The sequence below is a fragment of the Schistocerca cancellata genome, chromosome 10 (assembly GCF_023864275.1).
Source record: "Schistocerca cancellata isolate TAMUIC-IGC-003103 chromosome 10, iqSchCanc2.1, whole genome shotgun sequence".
Lineage (NCBI taxonomy): Eukaryota > Metazoa > Arthropoda > Insecta > Orthoptera > Acrididae > Schistocerca > Schistocerca cancellata.
In genome coordinates, this window is record NC_064635.1 from 73,078,509 (window position 1) to 73,100,891 (window position 22,383).

The 22,383-nt window shown below is 39.3% G+C and overlaps 1 protein-coding gene across 8 annotated transcripts in view; it reads left to right on the forward strand.

The window, feature by feature from the left end:
- Positions 1–22,383, forward strand: part of LOC126106429 (speckle-type POZ protein-like) — a 65,109-nt gene that overhangs the window by 20,439 nt on the left and 22,287 nt on the right. For all 8 annotated transcript variants that reach the window (XR_007523343.1, XR_007523344.1, XR_007523346.1 and 5 more), the window contains 2 exons: positions 4,597–4,685; positions 17,595–18,633. Coding sequence is in view for 2 of the 8 variants with exons in the window: in XM_049912708.1 (XP_049768665.1) it covers positions 4,646–4,685; positions 17,595–18,622 (1,068 nt within the window). In the remaining 6 variants the exon portion in view is untranslated. The remainder of the gene's footprint in view (positions 1–4,596; positions 4,686–17,594; positions 18,634–22,383) is intronic.

Here is a 22,383-nt window from a genome sequence, read left to right on the forward strand (position 1 = left end):
TTGGTAGGACATGTTTTGAGGCATCCAGGGATCACAAATTTAGCATTGGAGGGCAGTGTGGAGGGTAAAAATCGTAGAGGGAGACCAAGAGATGAATACACTAAGCAGATTCAGAAGGATGTAGGTTGCAGTAGATACTGGGAGATGAAGAAGCTTGCACAGGATAGAGTAGCATGGAGAGCTGCATCAAACCAGTCTCAGGACTGAAGACCACAACAACAACAACAGTGAAACAGTAAAAATGTTGTTAGAGATATTTTACTGAATGTCCAGTCTTTCTAGTTTTACATTCTTTGGCAGTTAATTTAAGGTCTTTTCAGACGAGTTAAGACTGTTTTTAGCCTGTTTTTCATTACTACAGTGTCAGGTACATTATACAGAAATACTGTGTCATAAAATTTTCAGTAAAAAAAATTATGACTAAAAGCATAATTTGGTGACGCCGATATTACATCTGTAGTTTACAGTGTCAGTACAACAACTTTGAAACTCTGGATCTTGGTTACAGATAATGATACCGAAAAATGTTTTGAAATTCCTTTGCGAATATAATCTTAAGAACATATGGTAAAATTTTTGACAATTTGCCATCAATAGAAATTACAGAAGTGACCTTCCCCACAATAGGTACCTTTGCTACCAGAAAAATCATGTTTATTCAGGTGTATCTTCATAACGGATACAGATTTTCAAAAATGAGAAAAATAGGATTTATAAATTAAGGTCTAAAAAATGAACAGTAAAAATTTGGACCTTTTGCTACGGTTAGTTACTTAGTTTCTTTTGACACACAGTGCAAAAATTGTTATAAACTTCTTTTTGAGATTTTCTTTGTACGTTCGGTAACTTTGAATCTCTGATTATTGGTGATGGATAATGATATTGAAAAAAGTTTCAAAGTTCCCGAGGAATGTCATCTTAAGAATAAAGAGTAAAATTTTCCACCATGAATAGAAATTATGGAATTTTCCATCCACAAATTGATATTTTTCATACCCCAAGATTGCCGATGAACAAATGGTGCTTTTATAAGCCACCTAGGGTCCACCCTAGACCATACCTAATGCAAAAGAATCATTCCGTTTGCTCAATCTGCCTGCCCTGGAGAAAGTGTGTAGTGTTGTGTTTTAACCCCTTACTGGAGGATAGCTACAGTTTGCTTGTCCTGCCATTAGGTATCCAAATGGTCAGTAGGTCAAGAACTATCCAAAACACTTGACCTCTTATCTCTCCAGTGAACAAAAACCGAGATATGACCTGATTGCATTTTTGCATGCATTTTTTTGGAACATTATGGTACTGTGCGCTATTGCGCAGTGAGAATTTTTGGCGTTCCTCCAATATTCCACAAAATGCCTCATGTTTCAATCGTGTTAAACAGACTTTAAAGTAACAATAAAATTGAGTTGCAATGTTTGGACATGGACACATCCCGCCCCTGGCCCAGTCCTGGCTGTCAGCGGCCCTGGAGTCAGCAGTACATCACGGACACCCAATGTCCTCATGTGTGAACTCTCCTGGGACGGTATTGTGGTGTCATTTCTCAACAGAACAATTCTCGTTTGCACATATTATGTGTCTGTATGAACTGGTTGCATGATGTTGAGGGACTCTCTTGGCCAGCAAGACCCCCCACGTGTGGTATTAGCTCGGATGTAGTCTCCACCTTAGTGTCAGTACCGTGGATATCGAGAACCAGTTACGAGAGTTGTAGGTTGTAGGCCAGAATTTCCTCAGGAGAGAATGCAATGGTTTTCTGACACCCTACCCAAACATATGAATGCTTTCATTCAGGCCATAGGGGATCCAATGTCATATTGATATGAGGGCTCATACTGTCAAGATCTTTGTAAAGTTGACTCAGTTTTCTAATCACTGAAATAACGCCGTTTGCTGTCTCAGCCTGTGAAGTTTCATTTCCTCCTTCCCATCTGGCTGTTTCACTTTATTCGTCAAGCAGTTTATTTCCATGCTCCTTGACCTGTTCAGTTGTGCCTTTAAGTCCCAGTTCTTGTCTGAGTTTTGTATTCCTTACCATGTCAGATAGTCTACAGTCAGCTGTTCTTCATAGGGGTCTCAATTCCGTAGCTTGCGTTTTTTGTTCATTTCCAGTTGTTAGAAGTCTCACTGAAAAAGTATAGTTGGCATTGCCATTGTTTTGTTAAACTGTGTTAGGGATTTCCTCCTCATATTTTTATTCAGTGTTCAGTATACGGTCCCGTTAATATTATTGAATCTTCCAATTTTTTTTCAGCATGTCTTTTTCAGTTGTGAAAGAGATGATATTTCCCGATACGTTGAATTCATTCACTCCTTATTTTTTAGTTAATGATTAATATTTAGCTTGGAACTGAGTCTTGATGTTTAAAAGCCATGACTCATTTTTTGGGTCGATGTTAAATTATAGCTCTTGGCAGTTATATCTGATTTATAAATGGATTTTTGACGGGAGTCCTCATAGCCAGTTGTAAATTTGTGGAAGCGAAACACTATTTTTTTTTATCCATTTTCTCAATCTTTGGTCAACTTAGATATTGAAAAGCATTAGAGGCAAACTGTATCATTGTCGCAAGTGTAAATGTATCACTTAAACATTTTATTTCCTGGCAATGCCAATTTTGAAGCCTTCGTACGTTTGTTGGATTACTCATAGCAAGTGCCATGGTATGCCCTCTTGTCTAGTATTTCCATTAGCTTTCTCCTGTCTGCATTGTCAAAGGTTTTCATGTAGTCAATAAACTGATGTCAATGAAATTCTACTTGATTCTCAATTATTTGTCTTACCTTTCGTTGTATACTGTGCAACAATATTATGAAAAGGAAAGTTGCTACTCACCATATAGCAGAGATGCTGAGTCGCAGATAGGCACAACAAAAAGACTGTCACGAATAAATAAAGCTTTTGGTCATTAAGACCTTTGTCAACAATACACACACATACACTTTCTCTCTCTCTCTCTCTCTCTCTCTCTCTCTCTCTCTCTCTCTCTCTCTCTCTCTCTCTCTTTGTGATCAAAAGTATCCCGACACATGGCTGAAAATCACTTACAAGTTCGTGGCGCCCTCCATCGGTAATGCTGGAATTCAATATGGTGTTGGCCCACCCTTAGCCTTGATGACAGCTTCCACTCTCCCAGGCAGATGTTCAATCAGATGCTGGAAGGTTTCTTGGGGAATGGCAGCCCATTCTTCATGGAATGCTGCACTGAGGAGAGGTATCGATGTCAGTCGATGAGGCCTGGCATGAAGTCAGCGTTCCAAAACATCCCAAAGGTGTTCTATAGGATTCAGGTCAGGACTCTGTGCAGGCCAGTCCATTACAGAGATATTATTAGCATGTAACCACTCTGCCACAGGCCGTGCTTTATGAACAGGTGCTCAATCGTGTTGAAAGATGCAGTCGCTATCCCCGAATTGTTCTTCAGCAGTGGGAAGCATGAAGGTGCTTAAAACATCATTGTAGGCCTGTTCTGTGATAGTGCCACGCAAAACAACAAGGTGTGCGAGCCCCCTCCGTGAGAAACACGACCACACCACAACACCACCGCCTCCGAATTTTACTGTTGGCGCTACACACACTGGCAGATGACATTCACCGGGCATTCGCCATACTCACACCCTGTCATCAGATCACCACATTGTGTACTGTAATGCATCACTCCACACAATGTTTTTCCACTGTTCAATCATCCAATGTTTAAGCTCCTTTACATCAAGCGAGGCGCCGTTTTGCATTTACCGGGGTGATGTGTGATGTATGAGCAGCCACTCTACCATGAAATCCAAGTTTTCTCACCTCCCGCCTAACTGTCATTGTACTTGCAGTGGATCCTGGTGCAGTTTGGAATTTCTGTGTGATGGTCTGGATAAATGTCTGCCTATTACACATTACAACCCTCTTCAACTGTCGGTGGTCTCTGTCAGTCAACAGACAAGGTCGGCCTGTACACTTTTGTGCCATACATGTCCCTTCATGTTTCCACTTCACTATCACATTGGGAACAGTGGACCTAGGAATGTTTAGGAGTGTGGAAATCTCGCGTACAGACATATGACGCAAGTGACACCCAATCACCTGTCCACGTTCAAAGCCCATGAGTTCTGCAGTGTGCCCCATTCTGCTCTCTCATGATGTCTAATGACTACTGAGGTCACTTGTATGGAGTACCTGGCAGTAAGTGGCAGCACAATGCACCTAATATGAGAAACGTATGTTTCTTGGGGTGCCCGGATACATTTGATCACATAGTTTTGGTAAAACTTGCCATGAGCCAACACTGGTTGCTATCATCTGCATGAATTTCAAATCTTGGATTTTTATTTTCTGTTATTGTGTGTGTGTGTACTTAATGAGTCAACAGTTATATTTGATGTTGCTTTCTAGTTCGTATATGCGTTAGTGACATCAACAGTCTTGCCTTTGTTTAATTTCTATAATCGACCAACATTAAATATTTTGAACCTTATATTTAATCTGTATCCGAATATGGTCTGTCTTTGATATCAGTTTATAAATTTGTGGGAAAATTTAGACAACATCTCTTTGTGTAAAGTAAATATCTTGTAAGTAAGGAAACCATGACTTTTTTCTTTCAGGAAATAGGGTCTTTTGTGCAATAAAAGTACTGGGCCTTGTCCAGAAACCATGAGCTTCAATTCAAACAACTATCATTCTTGTTGTACAGGTAATACTACACTTTTCTTATTCTTTATGTTTTATGAGCAAGAAATCTTTTGAGAACTAACATTTACTATTATTTATATTGGAACTATGGTTGATATGAACTTTATGTACAGAAAACTGCTTTTGTGTTTCAATGTGCTTTCCAGTGAATGTGAAAAAAATCAGTATGTATCTTTCGTGTGTAACTTCCATTACTTGATTTATGTGAAGTTATTATTGGTATTTGAAGAGGTGAGGAGACATTCTTTTTACACACACACACACACACACACACACACACACACACACACACACACACACACTGAATTTCATACTTGTTAGCTTGCAGTTTTTAAAATTTCAACTTTCTTTCTTCTTCTTTTACAATCTTGGAAAGTGAGACATGTTTGTAATATTTTACTTCTTCACTCTTGTGTACTGCAGGGAACTGGTTGCTTGTATCAATGTTTCTCTGACTTTTCTTGGCTTGTTCATTCATTAATCTGTGTTGTATTGCTCATTCTTTTTCATTGTGCTATCTTTTAGTTGTGGGTATATAAGTATGCTTACATGTCCAAATTGTGACCACTCAAGGGTATTTTGTACTTAACTATACTGGGGAAAATCTTTGTTTAACTTGCAAAGAAATAACTAAGATAGGTGTAAAGATTGTGTATTTCATAGAACAAGTAGGTAGTTATCTGCATAACTGAACAGAGTTTAAATGGAAAAAGGGTGACTGGTGTGAGGGGGGAATGGAAAGTAAAGGAACATACGTATTCCTATGTCTGCAGCTGGATTATGATCTGGAGAAGTTCTCTTCTGTACGATTGATTTGAGTGCTAATAATAGTATGTTTTTGTGGTATATTTTGGGTACTATCTTAGTATTATTAAATGGTATGCATACGAGATGATTTGCCCTTCAGTAATCACAAATATTTGACTCGAAAATAACAAATCGCCCTTCTAAGAATTGTTACCTGCCTATTCAGTGGTATTTATAAGTAAGCATTCAGTTATTGAAGAGTCTTTAACATGATGTTGTGTAAGTGGAGTCAATAACATGTTCAGTGCCCCAAATGTGTTTAAAAAAATCTCCCTGTGACATATTTTGATTACATAAACATAAATTATGGTATAAATTGAAATTTCATCTACCCAATTGAGAGAACAACATAAAAATAATTTGATGCAATATTCAGCTTTAACTTGTTTACTCTTTGTATTTTACTATCAATGACAACCAGTATTTCCATTTCTGTCTGACTGTGTCTCATCTGTGTGAACTGTCTTCAGATCCAGCCTTTTAGTAGCTGCTGCTGACTCTGCTTTCTTCCTCACCTGACCACATCTAATTACAACATAGACATGATGTTAATTCTGAGAGCAAAACAGTATCATTTGTTGACATTGATGTTTTCGTAATCTTATTAACCATAAATACAAAAAAAAAATTACTGAAAATTGATCTACAATTTATTTATTCATTTTGCTCCACAGTAGCACTTTGCAATAAGGCAAATTCAGTGATAGAACTGATTTTGTAGTTTTGGCAGGAGGTTTGAGCCAAAGTATGCATGATGTTTGGAACTTTTCTATTACTGCTGTGATTGACACACCTCATGGGAGATTGTACAATTCTAAGTGATAAATTAATGCATCACAGTTTAAGATACTTTATCAAATGTGTATTGCTCATAAAGGAATTTGAAAACAGTGTAGTGGAATCAGTCAAGTTCAATGAGATTCAATTGATTCATAATGTATTGGTCTTAAAAACATTACATTGTTTAACCATCTTTATTTCATGAATTCCTTTAGATATGGTATTGTTCTGGAAAGAAGAAGTTGATATCATATTCCAATGCAGAATGTTACTAAAATGGAAGAAAATCACAATGACTGATGAGTAAAGACCTTTTAAGTAGACTGTGGACCATTTGTTTCATTTACATTGATGATATATATGTGGTCTCTCTTCTTTCTGACATATCCAAAAGAGAAGACAGCATTTTGATCCTGCAACCATTATTAATCAAGGCACAAAGGAATTATGATATATAGCTGCTGGTGGGCGTTGATTAAATCAATGGGGAAAGTTGAAAATTTGTGTTGGACTGGGATTCAAACCCACCTGACCTACTGTCAGACCCAAATATTCAACTTATCCGCACACTACTGACATAGTGCTCCTGCCCATTATCCTCATTACTCACAGGGCTGCAGCACCAAAATGGTGTCTGCACTTTTGGATATTTCCAAAAGAACAAGCACCTCATATACCATTAAGGCGAGACTGGCCAATGATCTCTTCAGTGCAGATGCACAACACATTCGAACTCTTCAGCAAAAGGTCGAGAATAATGAGGATAGCGGGCAGGGGCACTATATTAGTACCGTATTTACTCGAATCTAAGCCGCACTTTTTTTCCAGTTTTTGTAATCCAAAAAACCGCCTGTGGCTTAGAATCGAGTGCAAAGTAAGCGGAAGTTCTGAAATATGTTGGTAGGTGCCGCCACAACTAACTTCTGCCGTAGAATATATGTAGCGCTACACAGGCATGCTCTACAGGCACAAAGATAAATACTGGCGCCAAAACCTCTGCGTCAGTAAATAAATTTAAAAAAAAAGGTGGAAGACGAGCTTTTTTCTCCGCCCCGAATTTCGACCACTGCATTTTCATACATTATCCAACGAAGTAAATACAAATTCCGTATTGTTCATCTTCGAATGTAGCAGCTGTTCAATGTACTACGAAAATCCGACTGGCAAGACCGTTTGCGATGTTTGTCAGTATGGCCAATTCTACGTTCTGATTTTTTTTTTCTACCTGTGAGAAGAGATGGTTGCTAATGGGAACTTTTGTGAATTCTGAATCACGTGCAGTATTCTCTTCACCATAAGAATAATACGAATATAAACATTTTGCCATGTATTCTTTCGTGTTTGCTGCTATCTCATTTAAATCCTGTCTGCCTAATAAACTACGAAACTAGAGTGAGACAACACAAATGCGGAAGTATACACACATGTCATGTTCATATTCGTATTATTCTTATGCCTAAAAGTGATACAGTCAGAAATGAAGCACGGCAATTGACTAGATTTTTAAATCTAAGATGACTAATTTCTGTGCAGAAAATAATGTACTAAAGAGGCGTCTGCAAAGATTTTCAAATGGAGAAAAATTTTCGCTAAACTCTCGTTCAGAACATCTTCTATCATACGCACTTTATTATTTGGTCCTTGTTGATCATTATCAAAGAAAGCAGCAGTGTAAATAACAACAAATAGCAGTCTCTTGCCATTGTTTCGCTACTGAGACAATTACTATCTTTTTTTTTATTGTAAGCGGCGGTAGCACGCACAGAAGCAAACCATGCCGCGAGCGGTGAAAGGTCGTGAACATTCATTATCGGAATGCGACAAACCATGCATGACACAGTACAGTAATGCATTTTCAGCTTAGAGTGACGAAAACACCTATAACAAAGAGAACGGCAATTATCAGATCAAAGAAAAATAAGCAATCAATTCAAACCAGATGAAGCACATGAAAAACGAAGGGTACCCGCATAAATAAGGACGGAGCGCCTGACGCATAGCAATGGCTACCTGGTAAAGCTTAACTGCTAAGCTTACGGCTCGAACCAAACTACTGTAGCTGTATCATCATTCATTCGACCTGAATTGTGTCTCATATTACAATGGACCAACTTTGTTTCGATTTGGAGGTGCAGCCTAAAACTTTTCTCTCCCCTTGAATTTAGAGTCTCAAATTCCAGCTGCGGCTTAGATTCGGGAAATTATTTTTTCCTTTATTTCGAGTCTCATTTTTCAGGTGCGGCTTAGATTCGAGTGCGGCTTAGATTCAAGTAAATACGGTAGTGTGCGAATAAGATGTGAGTTTGGTTCTGACAGGAAGTGCACAAGGGTAGTCTGTGCAGCTGCAATGACCACTTTGTCTGGATGGTTTAGTGGTCAGAGCATCTGCCTAGCAAGCAGGAGACCTGGGCTCGAATTCCAGTCCAACACAAATTTTCAACTTTCCCTGTTGATTTTAATCAATGCTTGCTTGCAGCTACAAGTGGTAATTCAAATGGTTCAAATGGCTCTGAACACTATGGGACTTAACTTCTGAGGTCATCAGTCCCCTAGAACTTAGAACTACTTAAACCTAACTAACCTAAGAACCTCACACACATCCATGCCCGAGGCAGTATTCGAACTTGCGACCATAGCGGTCTCGCGGTTCCAGACTGTAGCGCCTAGAACTGCTCGGCCACCCCGGCCGGCCAAGTCGTAATTCCCTTGTGTCTGCATTGATATTATTTAAAGGCTTTGTGAAGCTGAAATGTATTTTAGAGAAAATTCATTTAAAGTATATTACAAATACCATGTTAGTAACTCCTTGCATCTTATCTGCAATATGAATTTTCTTGAAAATTATAATATTCCACAGTGAATTATTCTGCATGGTTTGCAAATTATTGCACATGCTTTGGCATTGCAAGTTATTGGAAAATATTTTAAATAATAAATACTCACAAGCAAGGATTTCCTATTCATATTTCTTTCGGTACAGCCTGACTGACTGTCTTCAAGCTTTATTACATCTTTTATTATTTCCATTTTGGGTTCTACTAACTGCTGTGTATACTCACAGGAAGTTTTCTTTCTAAAATAAACCAAATATTTCACAGATTAATACATTTTTTATTAAATCTGGCAAAACATGTAGCTCACAGACTCAGGACAGTGATTTTATAAACAAAATGTAGCTAGGAGTGTGACTCTAACTGGATTCCTTGCACACACACTCCAGATTAGCATTGCTGGCACCTATGTAGCTTATGGTACTAAACAGTAGAATTGTATTATCGTCAGGTTAGCACGTTTCTAGCATTTGTAGACTTAGAGAAAGCTTTTGACAGTGTTGACTGGAATACTCTCTTTCAAATTCTGAAGGTGGCAGCGGTAAAATACAGGGAGCAAAAGGCAATTTATTTGCATGAAAGGGAAGCAGTGGTTGGGAAGGGAGTGAGACAGGGTTGTAGCCTATCCCTGATGTTATTCAATCTGTATATTGAGCAAGCAGTAAAGGAAACAAAAGAAAAATTTGGAGTAGGAATTAAAATCCATAGAGAAGAAATTAAAACTTCGAGATTCGCCGATGACATTGCAATTCTGTCAGAGACAGCAAAGGACCTGGAAGAGCAGCTGAATGGAATGGACAGTGTCTTGAAAGGAGGATATAAGATGAACATCAACAAAAGCAAAACGAGGATAATGGAATGTAGTCGAATTAAATCAGGTGATGCTGAGGGTATTAGGTTAGGAAATGAGACACTTAAAGTAGTAAATGAGTTTTGCTATTTGGGGAGCAAAATAACTGATGATGGTCGCAGTAGAGAGGATATAAAATGTAGGCTGGCAATGGCAAGGAAAGTGTTTCTGAAGAAGAGAAATTTGTTAACATCGAGTATAGATTTAGGTGTCAGGAAGTCTTTTCTGAATGTATTTGTATGGAGTGTAAAGATGTATGGAAGTGAAACATGGACAATAAAAAGTTTAGACAAAAAGAGAATAAAATCTTTCGAAATGTGGTGCTACAGAAGGATGCTGAAGGTTAGATGGGTAGATCACATAACTAATGAGGAGGTATTGAATAGAATTGTGGAGAAGAGAAATTTGTGGCACAACTTGACTAGAAGAAGGGATCGGTTGATAGGTCATATTCTGAGGCATCAAGGGATCACCAATTTAGTATTGGAGGGCAGCGCGGAGGGTAAAAATCGTAGAGTGAGACCAAGAGATGAATACACTAAACAGATTCAGAAGGATGTAGGTTGCAGCAGGTACTGGGAGATGAAGCAGCTTGCACAGGATAGAGTAGCATGGAGATTTGGATCACACCAGTCACCGTACTGAAGACCACAACAGCATTTTTAACGTGAATGTACATGAATTTGCTTCTATACGGGCTGATTTTGTACTTGAAGACAGTTACATAATTATTTTCGACAGTTGGCACACATGCAGCTTGCAGATGTGTGTCAAAAATTATGCCATTAGTTTTAAAAAATCGAATTTTGATTCCTGCAACCATAGTTCAGGTGTAGATGTTGACATTGTGACTCCTTCCATGTACAGTTAAAGCCATTGTGATGTTTAGTCCCAAGTATTTTGATGCAACTACCAATGCTAGTCTGTGCTGTGCAGGAATCCACATCTCTGCATGAGAACAACAGCCTACATCCACTTGCACCCTCTTACTACAGCCAAGCCTTGGTCTTCCTCTAAAAAATTTTACCCCCTACATTAATCTCATTTGCCAAATAAAACTGTTGAATGCGTCCAGATGAGTCCTGTGTCTTCTTCTAGGCTAATGGTGTCATAAAGCTCTTTTCTCTGCTAATCAGTTTAGTGCCCCTTCATTCTGTCGATATAGGTTTCAGTATTGTTCTGTAGCACCACATTTCAAAGACTTCTGTTCCTGTATTGTCTGTAATTTCATCCACATTTAACTTCCATACAAGGCTACACTGGAGACAAGTACTTTCAGAAAATATTTCCTAACACTCACATTTATGTAACTCTTCAGGCTTTCCCGGCGATCTAATGACATCTTGGGTTGTCGGGTGTTCTGCCGGATATCAGCGTCGTACTTGCACGATATTTAGGTCACGTAGCTCGTGACCGAAATATCGTGCAAGTACAACGCTGATATCCGGCAGAACACCCGACAACCCAAGATGTCACTCACATTTATATTTTCTGAAACTGCCAGTCTGCATTTTGTGTCCTCTTTGCTTCAGTCACTTTTGTTACTAACCAAATGGCTAATCCATGTACTTCTTTTACTGTCTCATTTCTGAGTCTCCTCAGCATCACCCAGATTTGACAAATTTCCATTAACTTTCTCTCCTCAATGTGTCACCCATTCAGTTCAACTGGTCTTACAATAAAAGTCTGCCACAGTAGATGTTATCAAAGCTGACAATATTCCTCCAAGAAAAGTAAAATATTGTATGTAGTTAACTATTGTAATTTTGTCACAAATTCATAATAATATTTGTTTTTAAACTTCATTTCATCAACAAGACGCATTCAAAAAATCCTATAATTACTGTTTAATAATTTCATATTGTTTTGAAATTTGTTTTTGTTGAAAGTTTTATATCATATATAACAGTTTATATCATATATGTACTATAATGTAACACAACAATACTATACTTGATTATTTTCATGGGTATAAATGGTAATTTGTTACACTTGCATTGTAAATGCTTAAAACTGCTTCAGTAAATGTACCTACCACCAGTAATATCCAGATGTAATTGTCTTTTGATCAGCAGACTGTGAAGGTATTTTATGTACTTTCTGATGAGCCTGAGTTATGTAGAGAATGGTCCCACTGTAATTCATTCATATTCTACAATAAACATTTTATAAGTGACTAAGTATATACTCACTTTTTGAATTGGTCTCTTGCTATGCTTGCTACAAGAACAGCGTCATTTCGTTTGAAGAACCATAACTAATGTACAGGGTTATTACAAATGATTGAAGTGATTTCACAGCTCTACAGTAACTTTATTATGTGAGATATTTTCACAATGCTTTGCACACACATACAAAAACTCAAAAAGTTTTTTTAGGCATTCACAAATGTTCGATATGTGCCCCTTTAGTGATTCGGCAGACATCAAGCCGATAATAAAGTTCCTCCCACACTCGGCGCAGCGTGTCCCCATCAATGAGTTCGAAAGCATCGTTGATGCGAGCTCGCAGTTCTGGCACGTTTCTTGGTAGAGGAGGTTTAAACACTGAATCTTTCACATAACCCCACAGAAAGAAATCGCATGGGGTTAAGTCGGGAGAGCGTGGAGGCCATGACATGAATTGCTGATCATGATCTCCACCACGACCGATCCATCGGTTTTCCAATCTCCTGTTTAAGAAATGCCAAACATCATGATAGAAGTGCGGTGGAGCACCATCCTGTTGAAAGATGAAGTCAACGCTGTCGGTCTCCAGTTGTGGCATGAGCCAATTTTCCAGCATGTCCAGATACATTAGTCCTGTAAGGTATTTTTTTTTTTCGCAGAAGAAAAAGGGGCCGTAAACTTTAAACCTTGAGATTGCACAAAACATGTTAACTTTTGGTGAATTGCGAATTTGCTGCATGAATGCGTGAGGATTCTCTACCACCCAGGTTCACACATTGTGTCTGTTCACTTCACCATTAAGAAAAAATGTTGCTTCATCACTGAAAACAAGTTTCGCACTGAACGCATCCTCTTCCATGAGCTGTTGTGACCGCGCCGAAAATTCAAAGCGGTTGACTTTGTCATCGGGTGTCAGGGCTTGTAGCAATTGTAAACGGTAAGGCTTCTGCTTTAGCCTTTTCCGTAAGATTTTCCAAACCGTCGGCTGTGGTACGTTTAGCTCCCTGCTTGCTTTATTTGTCAACTTCTGCGGGCTACGCGTGAAACTTGCCCGCACGCGTTCAACCGTTTCTTCGCTCATTGCAGGCCGACCCGTTGATTTCCCCTTACAGAGGCATCCAGAAGCTTTAAACTGTGCATACCATCGCCGAATGGAGTTAGCAGTTGGTGGATCTTTGTTGAACTTCATCCTGAAGTGTCGTTGCACTGTTATGACTGACTGATGTGAGTGCATTTCAAGCACGACATACGCTTTCTCGGCTCCTGTCGCCATTTTGTCTCACTGCGCTCTCGAGCGCTCTGGCGGCAGAAACCTGAAGTGCGGCTTCAGCCGAACAAAACTTTGAGTTTTTCTACGTATCTGTAGTGTGTCGTGACCATATGTCAATGAATGGAACTACAGTGAATTTATGAAATCGCTTCAATCATTTGTAATAGCCCTGTATTTCCCTCAATAAATAAGGTTAAAAATAAAAGCAAAGTATCATGATGACTTTGGTAAGTATTTATAGTGGTGAAATGGGTTGCAGATGGTCAATATCTTTAATAAGTCGAAACATATTGGAGATAGTTGGCTGCATTGCCTTGTATGTAAATTCATATGGGACACAATGGTTTGATAAGTTAACTACTGTGGAAAGCTCATTGCAAATCAGATTTAACTGATGAATGACCAATGCTGATCAAAAAAAGTACATATAGTAATACACTCACAGAAATAAGTTTTTGAATTACAGCATGCTCGTTAATATCACAGAACAGCACATTTCTCAATCAGTAACTGTATGACACTAATATTCATTAAGCTGAACCAAATTTATCAATGTGTTTATAAAATAACCACATGTACTTTGTCAGTTTATTAAAATGTGTTGTCATATATTCTCTTCATTGAATAACCATGTGAATTTCGGGTAAACTAGTGTGACCATTTGTGTTTCACATAAACTATCATTTTCTTATTTTCTTCTCCATCACAATAAATTTACTTCTTTCTGTAATATATGTATCATATCCTTAATATTAAAACTTTTGACATCCATCTAATTATACTTGCAAAGAAGTAAATCCATAATGTTCTTCAAGTACAAGGAACATGTCCTGAAATATTCAAAAGACTCATCTTTTCTAAAATAATATCAGATTCTTATAATAATTTAATGATCCTTTTCCACAGTTGTAATCTTATTTCTCCATTCTCTTATTTGGAAGAGAGAAACACATGCTTTAGAATATCAAACATCTGAAATAATTTGGCATCAATTCATGCATAGACTTAGAGGTAAAATGAATCTGCAGGTGGGCGAGATGACCTAGGATAACTAAATCTGTTCATTAAAACAATACATAAATGAAGAACATTTCAGCCATTCAAAATTACATACTTAGTTGAATGTTAATAGTCAGGTAATTAATATTCTGAAAGCATTTGATTCACATAAAGGTACAATATTTTAATGAAGACATGATATAAAGAAATCAATAACTGTACATATTGTGTTGTGACTTAATTACAAATTATGGTATCATTATTCTCATGAGTTTCATACAGAGAATATTCATTAGCAACATGATTAAGATTGATACTCCAGGAATGTCATCAATAAAAGAAGCTCTCACACCGCCATCCTAATCACATTTTCGGAAGATAAAATTTAAATTCTAGAATGTAGGCACTGTAGCTGCCCTCCATCGATCTGCTGTCGTCGACTTCTCTGATGTATGATATTAATGTTGTTATCTACTGTGTATGCTCGGCTTTTAGTCATATTTGTACCTCAGATAGAGCAGCCACAAACATCTTCACTGTAAAGGCAACTGAATTTCAGATTTTCATAATAATTCATGTTAACTTTCATTTGTTGCTGCGTTACTGAAGACAAGATAGTTAATAGCATCTTTGGATGTTATTTATTAATTACTAATACACATATAATTATGGAAATTGCTTTAGTTTTTTATTAACAACATTCAATAATAATTAAATGATCATGAATGATTGTGCTTTGTATAGAGGGAATAAGAGGGTTGATTCTACAATCACTCTCAGCAATTACAGCAACTAAAATGTCCACGATTTTTATAGTTTGTCACTCATAGTGATCCATTACTATACTTCGATACAGTCATTCAAACTTCGTATGCTTTTATTTTCACAAAGCTGCATGTCCAATTCCATTCTTGTATTCAATTTAATGTCCCTTCGTATAGTCCACAGATCCTATTATTGGTTATTCGGCATGTAACAGAATTTAATACTGAGCGCTACTTTTTCTCACACTCACAATTCCTCCGATATTCTTAGTCCATGACCTTACAGTAAAAGTCTGTCCCATATAAATTAACTATAGTCAATTTTGTTGCAGTTTTACAAAAGTGCCCTGATCCCTTCCATAGCATATCACACAGAAATGCCCGCTATATTGCATGCTGCAGCTATGAAGACTTATTCAGAGCGCAGAAGACAAGACAAGAGTACTAACAATACCCGTGTATGGTTTATATAGTACAGTTGAGAAACACAAGTAGCCGCATTAAACCGTCTTTGATTTCCCTGAAGCACTACTTTGCTGCAGGCATTATTCTGATGAGACATTATATATCAATAATTTTAATTAAAACTTTTTCCCTGCTTTTAATTATTTCCAGTATTATCAATCGCCTCTCCACTGTATGAGAATAAGTCTGATAATATTGTTCTTGATTAAAAGAGTGGTTATAGCACCTGTCAGTAGTAGTCCAAATTCAGAGCATATTGAAACATGAGTGATAGTAACACTTTGGGACATATGTATTAGTCTTAGAAACTGGCTAGTGGAGAATACAAAATGAGGTCATGAGGACTTGCATCATCTTCAGAAGCAGGATTAATATGTAAGCAGAAGTGGTGTAGAGGCAAAATTAACAGCATGTTGGCAAGAGTTAATAACTACGAATATTACTACTACCTCTCATCTCAAAGAGAACAGAATATGTAGAAACGTGTGGATACCACCTCACAGATGTTGATGTTTGCAACGGAATTGCAAGTTTCCATCAGACACCAATAGCGGTTGTGCGGGATCCGACAGACTCAGCGCAGCACACCCACTGAGCACCTCCAGTGGCCGTGCACTACGAGCGCCCTCTACCACCGTTATGTAAGATGGCCGGCAGCAACCACGTATCCAATCCCACTCGGAGCCTCTTCGCTGCATGGCACTATGCAGGTGCTGCCTATCGGTGGCTCAGAAACTGTCATCCGTGCTTTAATTCAAAGAGCCTCAGTGTTATTGCTGTTGTATGAGCTGGACTCTGTTTCTTGCTGAATTATTTGTAATGTTTCTTCATACACTTGGAGAAATATGAGTTAAGTAAATCTCCTGTTTGATGTGTTAATTTGTTCACTAATCATTTCTGCTCATCTCCAGCTTTCTGCACCACTCTGTAGCCTCCCTATGCTTACTACTGTATAGAAAATACATAGACATGATGCTATATAGAAGCGTGTAAAATGTCCATGCTACATAGCTGGGAGACCTGTGCTCATTGAGTACGTAACACTGCATGTGTGTGTATATGTGAAGTAGACAAAGTTTGTGTCTGTACAAACATTTACATTTACTCCTAGCATATTGTGTCTTTAACCAGAATTTAGTAAAATTCTCTCTCAAGAATTTGTTAAAATTCTCTCTCAAGATTCAGCATTATTTAAATTTTTAGTGAAACCCTGTCAAAGAATTTCAACAAATTTAATTTTGATACTATCAGTTGTGTTGGAACAAAAATATTCTTTTAATGTTAAATGAAATCGGTAAAATGATGATGCTATGTGACCTATCTAACCACAACCCCATCTCCCTCATACAGTTACCCGTTACCCTGTTTCTCTTTTTTTTTTTCCCCCAGAGCTGCACTACTGTTTCTTCACTTTTCCATTTATCTAATCACTATACATTAATGTTAACACTAAAACTATGTTAAGCACATAATTTTATCTTAACATTTGCAATACCTATATTTAGAATCTTCAGTTTTTGTTGAAGTCTGAGTATTTCTCTGGACAAAAAACAAATGCAGTAACAAAATATAACTGTTTAAATGTATGAAATTAACAAGAATAACTGGCAAAGCCCTCATTATGTGAGGAAACTGAAAAATTCACTGATCTGCTCATAGGATGCAGTAAATGCCATCCTTATTCACATAACTTTCAGAGTAAAAGTAGATTTTTCTGTTTATAAAATAGATGCATGCTATCACTCATTGTATTGTCCCTCATTATATGGTGTAACGGTGTAGCTGGTCTTTTTTTTCCTCTCCACTTTGCAAGAACAATTTCTACGCTCAGGGATGTTTGTGGTAGTAGTGTTAGGTGAATAACCCAACATCTATGCTTTATGTGGATGATACTGTGCTCAAGGCTTAATTTAATATATATGTTTGACAGCAAAAATGGTATATTGTTAAACATTATGGGATGTTGTTTGTTTCAGATCAAGGGACTGTGACAACTGCTATTGCAGAAGTAGCAGAAGATATAAAAAGTCCTCTGAACTATTCAAGTGGGACAAAATTTAAGAATTGCTCAACTGCCAACACCTGGACTGTAAGGGGACTGAAGAGCTTGACTGCAGCAACAACCTGCATCGAGTCCCTTCCATTCAAGCACCAGAACTCCAGTACTTGGTGCATGGTCCTTACAAGGGACGCAGATGGACTTTATCTGTCATTTTTGCTGAAAGAGAGTCCAACTGAAATGCTTCTGAGAGCAAATGTAAGAGCAGACGAGATTCTTCGTACTGGAGAAAAGCGAGAAGTGTTCCCGAGCACGTGGTATGATTTGGATGAAGGAGAGAACACTGAAATGCTGCTTGTTAGGAAAACTGAAACTGCAGGAGAGGGCGATGACGAAGATGAGATAACCTTGCAGTGTGAAGTCTGCATGCAGTGCATTGTACAGGATGAGCTACCTGTGGTAGACACGACAGAAGTACAAGCTGATGTAGTAAGGGGTCTATATGAGATGTTGCTCAAAGAAGTCCACACAGACTTTGAGCTTCATGCAGAAGACACTGTTCTCAAGGCACACAGAGCACTACTGTCTGTACGGAGCCCTTACTTTGCTGACATGCTGCAGCCTGACACAAAGGAAGCACAGGAAGGCTTCGCACAGGTCTCAGATGTGAAGCCGGAGGTATTGAAACAGGTTCTATTGTATATGTACACGGGTGTTGCTCCGGCTCTCAAAGACATGTCGTGGGACCTACTGAAAGCAGCTGACAAATACCAACTCCGGCAGTTGAAGCGCCAGTGCGAAGCACACATTGCCAAGTGTCTGAATGTGGAAAATGCTGCAGAAACTGCAGCCAATGCCTCTGTTTTCTCGTGCGACATGCTGTGGGACCGAGCCGTCCTTTTCATCAAGCGCAACCTCAGTGAGGTGATGTGCACGCCTGGATGGACTGAAGCAGGAGCTACACATCCGGAAGCCATACAGCGTATTAACGAGCTGATGGAATGAGCCAGTGAGAGGTAACTAACTGTACCTGTTCTCAGAACCTTTGTCCAGCTGTACTGTCTTTTTCTTTGTCTTCATCTTTCTCCCTGCCTTTTCTCATTGCTCTGCAGGGTCAGCAGTGTTACACAGGATGTCCAGATGACACCACCAGTCCCCTCAGGACAGAATCTTTGTGCCCCTTCTGTCTGTGTCAATAGTAAATCTAAAAGTGTGAGAACATTTTCTAAAAATTTGCATAGCATTTCGTTGAGGCTCAGCCCAGTATTTACCTAGTTCGATGTGGGTAACTATTTAAGATAAACAAATCCAGGCTGGCTAGCTCATCAGCCCTCGTCATTAATCTGCGAGGATGGGATCTAGAACAGCCTCACCTCCCTGAATACCAGAAGCAGGTATGTGGTTGTCTGTGTAGGTTTTTGACAACTGTATTACAATGGGTGATTAAAAAGTTTCCATTCGAAGGCTTCACAGTCCAGAATCTTTATACCGCTCAGGCAGAATCACCCTGAGTATTGAGGCAATCATCCCACCAGATTCAAGGTACTAGTCTGGTTAAACACCGTGTCCGCTGCACGCGGATGCCTGCAACTACCCACTGCACACCCTTGTGCAACAGGAATTGTCAACCCTCTGAAGCCTTTTTTAAGGGACTGAAGGCATGATAACCACATGGGGAGAGATCAGGACTATAGGGCAAGTGCTCCAGTATCTCTCACTTGAGTTCGTCTGTAACGAATGAGGCTGGCTTCCCAGATTGACCAGCATGTTCTGTCAAACCTCATAACTCCGATCACTGATTTGCAACAGATATGCTGCTTCATATACATTCTTCATTCTCCAGTGGATGTCTGCCTTTGTTTGTCCTTCAGCAACCAGGTAAAAAGTGACAGCACGTCGGTCCTGTTTGGACACGAATGCCACACTAATCTCTTGTCTGTATGTCAGTCCTTATATACCCACATCAGAGTTGTTCCACGTTCGAGACACGCAGTAGCAATGCTCTCAGACAGAAACTTCTCGATTGCCCCTTGTAGCATGTGGCATCAGATCTTTCTCTGCCCTCCTGTCACCGTCATCCGTCCAAAGTCAGCTTTTGATGGTACTTTGTCCTATGCAAGTAGTGCCTTCATCTCTTCTTAATTACTGCAGCCTTCATCCACTTGATGAACCTGTTTAATGAAGGCATGCCGCAGTCTCCCACTACAATTTTTACCCCACCCACATTGTACGCTGCCCACCATTCCTTGTCGCCTCAGAATGTCCCATTGATATATCCCTTATTTTAGTCAAGTTGTGCCATAAATTCCGTTTCTCAGTGATTTGATTCAACACCATGCAACATAATTTTCTTCCGTACTATTGACAGAATTGTCCTTCCACTGCTAATATTTATTTCAGCATAGAAATGGCTTCTCAACACATGTATAACATTAATCCGGATGTCCAACATTGCCATATAAAATTTACGTAGCATAAGACAGTTTATGCTCTAAAAATATATTGCTACAAGTCATTAAAAGAGTTTATTGGTGGTTATTAAAAAATTCATCATCTAGCTTCAAAACCATGTGCAGTTTACTGACTTTGGATTTGTTACCCTTCAATTTTTTGATATAAATTTCATTCTCAGCTTGTAAGAGCATAGCACACTGTTAGAGAACTTGGTCCTATACAGATAAACATCCCAACAGGCTGGGAGTGTGGCAAAGCGAGTCCCAGTTGGGAATATTTGAAAGGAAATTTACGGTCCTGGCATCCTGTTGCATCCTGATTGAATGTTTCGCAAGGGATTGAGCAACAGGGGATCATACTAAATGGAATTCAGCTGGTCAATTGAAGTGAGATGGACAGTTGATTATCTGACTTAAATCCCTCAGGTGGATTTATGGGCTTGCAGGATGATTAGGACAATAAGCAACTAAGAACGGAGAATTAATTTCTAACTTTTATTCTGAATCTCAAATACTCAGAAATTATTTCCTTAGCCGAGGTGCCTCTACAGTAGCCCTAACACAGACACTGACTATTTATCAGTTGTTCTGTCTTCTAGAATGGACCCTCATATACACTACTGGCCATTAAAATTGCAACACCAAGAAGAAATGCAGATGATAAACGGGTATTCATTGGACAAATATATTATACTAGAACTGACATTTGATTACATTTTCACACAATTTGGGTGCATAGATCCTGAGAAATCGGTACCCAGAACAACCACCTCTGGCCGTAATAACAGCCTTGATACGCCTGTGCATTGAGTCAAACAGAGCTTGGATGGTGTGTACAGGTACAGCTGCCCATGCAGCTTCAACACGATACCACAGTTCATCAAGAGTAGTGACTGGCGTATTGTGACGAGCCAGTTGCTCGGCCACCATTGACCAGACGTTTTCAATTGGTGAGAGATCTGGAGAAGGTGCTGGCCAGGGCAGCAGTCGAACATTTTCTGTATCCAGAAAGGCCCGTACAGGACCTGCAACATGCGGTCATGCATTATCCTGCTGAAATGTAGGGTTTCGCAGGGATCGAATGAAGGGTAGAGCCACGGGTCGTAACACATCTGAAATGTAACGTCCACTGTTGAAAGTGCCGTTAATGCGAACAAGAGGTGACCGAGACGTGTAACCAATGGCACCCCATACCAACACACCGGGTGATACGCCAGTATGGCGATGATGAATACACACTTCCAATGTCCATTCACCGCGATGTCGCCAAACACGGATGCGACCATCACGATGCTGTAAACAGAACCTGGATTCATCCAAAAAATGACGTTTTGCCTTTCGTGCACCCAGATTCATCGTTGAGTGCACCATTGCAGGCACTCCTGTCTGTGATGCAGCATCAAGGGTAATCGCAGCCATGGTATCCGAGCTGATAGTCCATGCTGCTGCAAACGTCGTCAAACTGTCCGTGCAGATGGTTGTTGTTTTGCAAATGTCCCCATCTGTTGACTCAGGGATCGAGACGTGGCTGTACGATCCGTTACAGCCATCCAGATAACATGCCTGTCATCTCGACTGCTAGTGATACTAGGCCGTTGGGATCCAGCAAGGCTTTGTATTACCCTCCTGAACCCACAGATTCCATATTCTGCTAACAGTCACTGGACCTCGACCAATGCGAGCAGCAATGTCGTGGTACGATAAACCGTAGTCACGATAGGCTACAATCCGACCTTTATCAAAGTTAGAAACTTGATGATACGCATTTCTACTCCTTACACGAGGCATCCCAACAACGTTTCACCAGGCAACGCCGGTCAACTGCTGTTTGTGTGTGAGAAATAGGTTTGAAACGTTCCTCATGTCAGTACATTGTAGGTGTCACCACTGGCACCAACCTTGTGTGAATGCTCTGAAAAGCTTATCATTTGCATATCACAGCATCCTTCCTGTCAGCTAAATTTTGCGTCTGTAGCATGTCATCTTTGTGTTGTAGCAATTTTAATGGTCAGTAGTGTAAAATGTAACACCATCCGAGCACTGCAGATAAACAACTTCTTTCCATCAACTTCAGCCTATAATTTTGGTTGTGTCCATCTGTGATTGCTTCTAACGTCTAACCTGTACTGCTTTCTGCCTGACCCCACACTTCTTGCTCACCGCATGCTCCATCGTAGAATTTTGTCCTGCTTTTCATCTGGTCCCCCTTGTCTCTGACATGAGGTAATATTGAAAGGCATCTCACCACCATACTGGTTACACTGGTGTGTTGTTCTTTAGATTTCTCCAAGTCTTCGTGGAGGGGACAGGAAG